Source organism: Zingiber officinale, chromosome 2B (assembly GCF_018446385.1).
Source record: "Zingiber officinale cultivar Zhangliang chromosome 2B, Zo_v1.1, whole genome shotgun sequence".
Classification (NCBI taxonomy): Eukaryota; Viridiplantae; Streptophyta; class Magnoliopsida; order Zingiberales; family Zingiberaceae; genus Zingiber; species Zingiber officinale.
Window position 1 is genome coordinate 133,929,690 of NC_055989.1, and position 9,656 is coordinate 133,939,345.

A 9,656-nucleotide genomic window follows, 5' to 3' on the forward strand; every position below is an offset into this window, starting at 1 on the left:
TATATATTTTTATAATATATAATATATAAATTTATTTATTAAAAAATAATAAAAAAATAAAACAATTCGAGCTTGAGTTCGAACTTGAGTCCATAATTAAATATTGAGCTTGAGCTCGAGCTCAACTCTACGTACTTGAGTGATCTCGAGCTTGAGTCAAGCCGAGCTTGAGCCTAGGCTGATGCTAAGCTCGAGTCATTTACAACCTTAAATACCACTATGGTGTTGTTGTGCGAAGAATATCACAAAATTATGGTGCTAATTTCTAAGCATCAATACTATTTCGATGATGTTATTCGAAGAACAATGCTAGTGTTATTCAAAGATAAGAATCATAGCGTCAAGCTACTGATGTTGTGACAAAATCAATTCTAACGTAGTATGATTAATCAAAACATTAACACCAAAATAATTTATTTAGTTTTAATTATTTAATTTTTTTATTCCACTTTTTTTTTTAAAAAAAAATTGTTTTATTTTTTTTCCTTTTGTAAGCAGCTATTTAAAAAGATAAAAATAAATTTTTTTTTTTTTATGTTTCTTTAATTTTAGAATTTTTTATTCACCTTATATTATATTTTAATTTTTTGTTAAAAAAATATGAATAATTTGAAGAGATGATCACACATTTTAAAAATAAAATAAACTTTTTAAGATCATTAATGACTTTCATATGAAACTTCTTAATAAAATAATTAAATTTTTATTTATTTTATTTCATTCGATTTAATTTTTTAAAAAACAATTTTTTATTTAACTTAAAGCTGAAAGAGAAGGGTATAATAAAAAACAAGTGCGAATTTTGAAATTTTGGTGAAAATTAAGTAACTTTAAACGCCTCCTTTGATTGTGGTAAAAAAAAAGGTACAACAACCAAGGGGAAGATTGTAAAGGTTCAATCCATGAATCTCATCAGCAATCAAATTGACAATGTTCCATAACATTCACTGATATGTACAAGGGTATCCCTTATTTTGTAAAGCACTCTATAATAAACAAAAACTAGAATTGACACTTTCAAGATCTATTCAGCAGCTTAGTTGACTGTCTCCAACGTCAATCTCGTGTAATTGTAAGGATGAGCAAAGTGTATAAAATTTCAAAATGGAGTTACTTGAATGAGCGAACATTTGGGATTGGCGCAGAGAATGACATCATTGGTCGAAATGCACCATTGTCCAGTAGAGTTGGCTGCACAGAAGGGAATGTGAACCCAGATGACTCTTCAACGCTAATAGTAGTAGATTGAGGGGCTTGGCTAAGAAGAAAAAAGATCAAGACTAGAATTAGACACATTGTGTTCTTATTCAAAATTCAAAATTGTGTATAACAAGGCTGTTACCTGCTCAGTATGTATGATGATGGTAGCAAAGATATGTCTGTTAGATCATTGATGTTTTGGTCACTTGACAGCAGGGGCCAAAACACTGAAGTAATCAAGAATCAAACAAAAATGAGTGAAAATCGTCCTGAGCTAGCACAAGGGAGCGGGACTTTCAGCATTTCTAGTGTAAGTTCAAGAGCAAAAACTCCATTAACTGACAAGTAAAGACCCTTAACAAAAAAAAAAGAAATAGCATCTACAAGACATGGACACATATCTTTAAGCCTATTTTAATTATAAACAAGACAAAAGACAAGCATGAGTTTTTGAGGTCTGGATGATTGCTTGCAAAAAATAAAAATAAAAATAAATAAATAAATTGTGCTATATGAACTCGAGAAAAGTTACTCGAGTTCAATTTCCTCTAACAAGAAAACATATAGCCATTTCAAAAAAGTTTTACCAAACCATTATATCAGATAGAAATTAAGAACGACAGTAAGAGGTGAGAATTGATGAAATACGAAGATGAAAATGTGACAAAAGATAGAACTCAGGATAGATATTATTAGGAATATATAACAAATAATGTTGTTTAAGCTAGCAACTCAAGTGGGATTTTAAAGTTCCAAAAAATATTGATTGGTATGCTGAAAAAAAATGGTAGGAACAAGATTTGAAACCATTCTCCATTCTCCATCTTTCAATTAAATGAAAAACTACCAGCTATTGAAAAAATAAGTACAAATCCAAGATAGAGTTACATGATCGGTTAGAATGGTCCTGGCACCCATTGTAAAACAAGAAGTCCTGCAGAACAAAAAAAAAACAGCAATGAAGCAATAAGTGCCGCATCAGAAGAAAACGTATCAGCACTAAATGGTGATGCAAGTTTGTTTTTGAATGCCTCGTTTCATTATTTCTTTCAATCATTACCATATTTCTGCCAACTATATAGAAAATTAATAACTTACCTCTCTTGGTTGCTGTATGACATGTTTCCCAGCATCTGCATACCCAAATAAAAAAACTAGTTAGAACTGATGCGCAAGGACTCCAAAGAGATAAACAAATAAAAAGCAGATATTTCATCAACTTAAGTTGCATAAATATATGCAGAGGGGTGCCAAATAACAAAAATAGAAATAATAAAATAATAATATTATTATTAATAATAATTCCACCATCTTTTAAGGACCACTAGTGTCATACTAGAGAAGCAATAGAAAAATATCTTACCAAACTGAAGAATGTCAAGTTAACAGTGTTTATCTATCATCATCCATTCCAGCTAGATTCCACCAAATCAAACAAACATATTTATATTGATTTTGCAGAATTTAAACCAAACAAAATTAGAATGTAAATTGAAGTAAAACCTACCAAAATTTATTTTGAGTTGAACTGAATTAGCATCCAAGCTTGATCATTTTTTTAAATCTTATTTTCAAAATGCAATTTTTTTGAACAAAAAATGTTTTAAAAGAACAGGGATGTCAACGGGTAGGATACCATTAAATTTTCACTGCCTATGTCTATCATATACATTAAGAAACTCAATACTCATACCATCCTATACCCTTCCCGGGTACCTTTATCCACACCCTTCAAGTAGCCAATTAAATAGCTAGGATACCCATGGGACTATCAGATACCCATCAAAACTTAAACCGATTTTCATATGGAATACAAGAAAAAAAAATTAAAAATTAGGGATTGTAATACCTATATGTACCTGAAAAAATAATGAAATTTATTCATTATCCACAACCCAAGCCAAACCCAGACCCTTTGTATGCCTGTCATGGATATATTCTACTTACCCTAATCTCATCTCAGATACACTCAATGGGCATTGCAATAAAATAGGTTGAGTAGTGATGGGTACCAAAGGATACCCATCCCATTGTCATCCCTATAAAAGGTATATGTTGACTTAAATTGTTAAAATTGTTAAACTGTGCATTTTTGACATATACTTGGTTTAGTTCACAGTTAAACAAAGAGACTGAATACAAATATTGTTATGCTTAGACCAACCAAAGAATCATATTTTTTGATTCAGTTCAATTTTTTTTAGTTTTGAATAAATATTAGACAGACTAGTTCCAGATTTCAGAGCCAAACCATGTATTTAGCTAGTGGTAAACCTTCATCTTTGCAAGACAATCAAAGTTCAAAGAAACATCATCAAATTTACAAAAATACCTACAAGGATTAACTTATATTACCTCTCTCAGGAATACTAGGTTGGACTGCCAATGTTAAACCAAGGAAACAATCATCTGATTCGGTGCCAAAATCCCACAACTTTAGTTCAAGCTTTGGTAATTGTCCTATAATAATCAGACAACCAATTGAATTCATCAATAGCATAAGAGGCTAACTCTTAGTCACAAGCCTCACCAACTTGTTTTATCTTTGGTTGATATGGATCTTGGAGAGGACATGGAACCCATGTGCCTACCTGAAACGTGTACAAAAATAAGCTCTCACATAGAGTTCGAGGAAAAAATTCAGTATGAGGAAAATACATGAAAAAAGGGATGTTGCAAGGATTGCTCAGCAGTTGGCCTTCTTTGCGGGTCCCAGGAGCATAATTGCTGAATTGGAGGAAGCATAACCATATGCATCATTCAGAGGTTGCTTTAGAGCAAGGAAAATGCAAGTGAATATAAAATTCATATGAACCTACCAGGATCAAGTCAATTGCTTCCAAGCTGGCATTTGGAATAATATCCCAGATATCAGCAGGTGGAAACTTTTACATGAAGTAGAAATTCAAGTTATGATGGAGACAAAATGAGAAGTAAACTTTAATTATAAGTCTGTTTCTACCTGAAAGATATTAAAATATGTAGAATGCGGGAGAAGAATCCCATCTGGCCAAATACTGCTATCTGGAGTTCCAAGAATGGTGCATATTCTGTATATTTGATCTATCTCACTAAGAAAAATGTGACAAATGATTAAAAGGACAGAGCCTCTACATGAAATAATTTGGCAAAATCAATATAGTTAATTGTAGTACAAATACATTGTGCTGTCAGAAAGTTAAAGTCTTGAAGAAAAATATCACAGTTAAGCACAGTGCTCTGGTATAAAAGAGTAGATTATTATGCATTGGAATTCATGAAATGATGGAAGCAACTGCCACAATAAATCCAAGATATAAATTATTATTCAAAGGATGAACCAAGGATATATGCATATATGAAGTAATAGACTATATCAATAATACAATAGACGAACACTCCCCATTCAGTATGTCAATAGCAATTTCATAGAGGCTCAAACATAGAGACTCCAAACTTAGAACTTGCTTTCTTTTTAGTTAAAGGTAACATATTTTTTCACCTTTCACCAGGGAAAAGAGGAGATAGCATAAAAAGCTCTGCTAGAATTGCGCCAACAGCCCACATATCTGTTGCAATATTGAGACGAAACAAAATTACTTTGAGAAAAAAAATCAACAATCTTCAGGAGCCTAAAAATGATAGTATTTAAATTCAAGAAAAAACAATTAATAATAAAATATCCACTATTAGTATTTAGCTACCAATTGCAGGGGTGTAGAATGAAGACTTCAATAAGACCTCTGGGGCACGGTACCTTGACATAAATGATCAACCATCAGTCAAATAAAACAAAAGCCATACAGCAATTTATCTACTTAGTAACAGATAACATGTTATGGCACAAAATCAATTACATAAATTGAAATGCATCTATTACCATCTTGTAGAAACATAATCAGTATAGGGAGGCTCTGAGGTTACTTCCCTTGCCAGTCCAAAATCAGCTATTTTAATTACATCATGAGTAACCAAAAGGTTTTCTGAGATTAACAAGTAATTTTGTAAGTCTTATTATTTTAAAAAGTATATTTTTAACTAAAAAAGCTTGATTGATACCAGGTTTCAGATCTCGATGGAAGTATCCGTTCTTGTGCATGTATGCAAGTCCCTGTAGTACTTGAGACATGAGGTTCCGTATCTCTCCCTCAGTGAAAGGATTTTGCCTCTCTCTCATCACCTGATATAAATTATACTCCTGAAAATTTCCAGCTAAAAGCAATGAGATTTTCAGTTAGAAAAACTTAATTAAAATTACATCAACAGGACTACAGAATTCATATCCAGATAGCTAACAAAAGTATGATAAATGTCATCTACTATGTAATAGATGAAAAACATTTAGTAGAAGAATGGTATGGAAACTTCAACAATGACAATTTATTGTATTGCTCATTTTATATGTGAGCATACAGCCAAAATCAGTTAAATAAATCCCTAATGACTAAACTTTAACCCATAAAATATGTAGAGAATGATGCAAAAAAAAAAAAAAGTATATGTTCAATGCAATATAATTTCCATCTTGTAAGGTACAGGACAAGAAACACTATCAGTAAGCATGCAGAAGATAGTCAAAGGAGATGAAGACGGACATATAAATATGTCAAATAGAAGCTGAAGACCTATTATAGTGGAAAGAAATATTAGATTGGAAGTGGAAATGTAACTCATAAATCAGCCTTGAGATGACCAAATTTTCTAACCATTACAACAAAAAAACAGTGGTTTCCTTCTTTGAAAATCAGACAACGTGGTTGAAAGCAACCTGTGCTATTTGGGCCTCAGAGTATAACAGTATATTAGTTTCCACTTTCCAGTGTAAAAGTGTTTTTTTGACCCTCTTAAATCAATAATGCTTGCAAGACCCAACTGTTCAGGGAAAAAACAGATGTCATCCCTACTTCAGATGAAAGGTAGACTATTCACCATGTGCTCAAAAATGAAGAAAAGCTCATGATTTTCTCTAACAATCTCCTTCAATTTGACAATGTTGGTGTGGTTCAACTTCCGAAGAGACTGTCAAAAGCATAATACCTTTTTTTGTCATGACTGCCTGAGTAGATTAGAGAACTTGATAAAAACACCCTGATGAAGTCATAAAATTAAACAAGATCCATACCTTAGCTTCACATAGATTCATGCATTCCTCCCAGAAGTAGAACTTTCTTTTCATCTTCTTGATAGCAACCTGATATTAGTTCATAGCTTTGATTACCACATAAATTTTAATAGCTCCTAAAGTAGATTGAAAGTTTATCAGAGAAACAAAAACATAGTTTAATCATTTAATTCGTAAAATGGACAAGATGAAATTTCCCAGAGACCTAGAATTCTACACTGAATCTCCAAACTACAAAACAGGGATGAAGGTATAAATCTTAGATGCTATGGTGGACATACTGGAATACAAAGGAGAGGAAATTTCAGTGGTGGCTGAGCTTGGAGTGTCTGCCTAGTTGATTAAAGGGGTTCTCCCGTTTGTAGGTCAGCATCGAAATAGATGCCAAAGGCACCACTTAAAATACCAATGTTGTAAATTGTGGTAGGTAGTGGTAAGGCGGTCTCGGCTTCCTAGGCGGTTGAATTTTTTTTAGTATTTTTTATAATATTTAATAAAATATATTAATTAAAAATTAAATCTAAATATTTAAAAATAAAAATTATTTTTTTAATATATATATATATAATGAGATAATTTTATTAGGCTTTAATTAAGTCTATTTAAATTATCTCAATCATAGATAGTAGTGGACTAAAATTATTAACTTAAAGCTATTTAATTAAACCCTAACTTACAACTTACCTACGTACCCTGTTTCGATCGGGCGATAAGTTCTAACATGTCGCCGACACCGCGCGACGTGTCTGGGCCTGGGCAATGCATCCGGGACAATTGTCGGGCCTGGGCGACTCCTCCGGGCTGTCGCTAGGCTCGGACGATGCTTCCGGACCCGTCGCCAAGCTAAGGTGGACCCGTCACGAGTTTGGGCGATGCTTCCGGACGGGTCGCAGTGGCGAAATGGCGGTGGCAGTTCCAAAAGCGGCGGTGGCGGATGGAGGTGAGTTACCGCCTAAAGCATTGTCTTAGACAAAGGCGGTGCGGTTGATGCCCACCTCCGACCTAGGTGGCCGCCTCAACTACCATTTAGAACATTGAGTCATACTATAAACATTTTAGATATATTAGAATACCTTGTTGAATACATAAGTTATAGGTGAAGAACTGTTTAAAGATAAATAAAGACCTAATATCTAAGGATATAGGTGAAGGCCTGCTACAAAATAAAGAAGAATTAAATATACTGAAATGACAAAAGTTTGATTAAACTATTGTTGCTGACTAACATAAAAGTCAATATATCCATAAGATCTATGTAGATAACCTAAAATCGCTGAGAAGTCAAGAATTTTTCTTCTTCTAATCAATATGATGGCTGTCAATTCATCACAGAAGATCTTCTTGGCTTTTCTTATATGTGTGCTCTCATATAAAAAGTCCGTATTTCCTCATAACAATTTACACCAATGAAAAATACACGAGTTTGAGAACAAAAGGTGGTACCATTAAAACCGTATCATGTTTATGCATATGTTTTTGAAATTACCACACAATATTTCAAGCTTTAAATAAATTACCTAACCTAGCAAGTACCAGCATTATGTCCATGTAACTAGTTTGAAGAGATCAATCAAAACTTCAGTTCAACACTCACTATTTCATTGTTTTCAATGTTGAGTGCTTTATAGACATTTCCACAGGTTCCATCTCCAATCTCATTTATGAACTTATACCTATAAGCAAACGGAACAAGTGGCAATATGAGCCCTACCAAGATAACAATTAGGTTCAAGAAATACAACTATGATTTACTTACTTCTCCATGTTTCTATTTCAGCAGCAAACAAGAATAAATCACTGTACTTCTAGAGGACTTGGAACAAGAAGCTCTTTAACATCTTTGTAGAGAATTTGAACAGCATATAGGCATGTATCAACAAGCATAAACTTGCCTATGCAACCAAAAGAATACTCATTGCCATCAGATGAGTGACTATGCATCACCCAGAACATGCCTGGCATACTTAAAGCAATCACGATGAGAAGAAATCAGAAATTAACATTTGTGTCAAACAAGACCAGTGTGCAACAGCTCTCCCAGCACTACAACCAAGTAAATGTTCACGCAAATAAATTCCCAGAAACAAATTAGTTCCATTTATTATAAAATATTCTCCCAGCTTTAACAAACTGGGGCAATTGACCTGCAAATGTAAACAAAATGAGATAATGAATCCAACATAGTGAATACGCTAAAAAAAACATTAATTCAACTATGCTAAATTTTACAGTGGTAGAATCGATCATAGAAATGTCAAGAAAAGAAAGGTACAAGGAAAGACGAAAAAAAAAAAAAAGCCATCATCCCTGGTTTTATTTTTTCCAATCCAATGGTAAGAAACTTTCCATGTTAGGATTGACGATAGAAACAAATTCATCACTATCTTGTCGACCGTAATCCATTCCCCTTTAGTGCGAGGCTAGTACACCGAATCCAACAAAGTATTACGTAATTTTCAAACAATCAGAAAAAGTCAATTCCGATGAACAGGAAGAAAAAGCAGCAAATTTGTTGAAAATCATTAATCAAGAAAAATAACAAAAAGTAGATAAACTGAAAAACATACTTGAAAATATTCTTGTATTTATAAGAATTTATACGATAAGAAGCCATCATCAAGTTACGGATTAAGATCAACAAAAACAGAGACCAAAAAATAAAACCAATTAGTGGAGTCGTTGGGCTAAACAGGAAGCAAATAGAGCCGGACCCAGCAAACTAGCTTTATTAAAAAAGGGGGCAGAAATGATCCTTCCAACAGGGGAGAATCAGAAAGGAGAAAAGGCATTGCCTTCTATCACTGAAAAAAAAACACCAACCTCCAGAAAAACGATCAAAACACTGACCTGTCGACTCAGAATCCGAAACAAGCTAGAGAAGAAAAACACGGAGGATGCCCAGAATCACAAACCATCAACAAGGGAGAGCATCAAGAAACGATTTTGGAGGTTGATTCCTGCAGCTTAAGGCGATCTCGCAGACGCTTGCTTCGATTGGAAAAACCAGGAGAGAGATTGGAGGGGAGGGGAGGAGAGGGGAAGGGGAAATCAATGAAAAATTTAGAGGAGGAAAGAAGAGGGGGAAAACAGAGGAGAGGTGTGGTCCCCACGCAATGAATTAAAATAAAATCTAAATTTACGTATTCCAGGACTAATTTACCAAAGTGGACAGATTGTGATACCGAATTACCCATTGACCTTAGTGGTTAACTACCAAACCCAATAATATAATGGGTGAAGTTACGGCTACCGTATATTGGATAAGGGAAACGAGGGTGTTTCGGTCATTTAGGATGCTCCTGGAATGATTAGTCCCAATGATATAAAAAAATATTGAATGAGCTAATGTCCTAGT

At 33.6% G+C, this 9,656-nt stretch overlaps 1 protein-coding gene across 10 annotated transcripts; it reads right to left on the minus strand.

Moving 5' to 3' along the window:
- Positions 1 to 881: 881 nt before the first annotated feature.
- On the minus strand, positions 882 to 9,398 carry LOC122047353 (cyclin-dependent kinase F-3-like). 10 transcript variants are annotated; one of them, XM_042608559.1, is made up of 18 exons: positions 9,214 to 9,395; positions 8,058 to 8,445; positions 7,896 to 7,974; positions 6,302 to 6,370; positions 6,109 to 6,198; positions 5,239 to 5,377; positions 5,060 to 5,162; positions 4,884 to 4,936; positions 4,682 to 4,748; positions 4,163 to 4,250; positions 4,020 to 4,085; positions 3,859 to 3,927; positions 3,731 to 3,791; positions 3,556 to 3,660; positions 2,299 to 2,333; positions 2,089 to 2,134; positions 1,343 to 1,427; positions 882 to 1,258 (listed from the first exon to the last, which is right to left on the minus strand). In XM_042608559.1, exons 2-18 carry the CDS (start codon positions 8,063 to 8,065, stop codon positions 1,111 to 1,113), a joined length of 1,311 nt encoding a protein of 436 aa, XP_042464493.1. In that variant the 5' UTR covers positions 8,066 to 8,445; positions 9,214 to 9,395; the 3' UTR covers positions 882 to 1,110. The 10 variants fall into 10 exon arrangements, with proteins under 10 accessions (XP_042464493.1, XP_042464492.1, XP_042464495.1 ...); XM_042608558.1 differs by having other exon boundaries at positions 4,163 to 4,271; positions 9,214 to 9,394; XM_042608561.1 differs by lacking the exon at positions 6,109 to 6,198 and having other exon boundaries at positions 4,163 to 4,271; positions 9,214 to 9,398.
- Positions 9,399 to 9,656: the final 258 nt, after the last annotated feature.

Excerpts from the sequence above, each read along its gene's own strand:
- LOC122047353 (XM_042608558.1), bottom strand. Across the intron at positions 3,928-4,019 it reads AAGCAATTGACTTGATCCTG|CAATTATGCTCCTGGGACCC; the intron begins GTAGGTTCATAT and ends CCTCCAATTCAG. Across the intron at positions 1,428-2,088 it reads GGACCATTCTAACCGATCAT|TGTTTTGGCCCCTGCTGTCA; the intron begins GTAACTCTATCT and ends TGATTACTTCAG.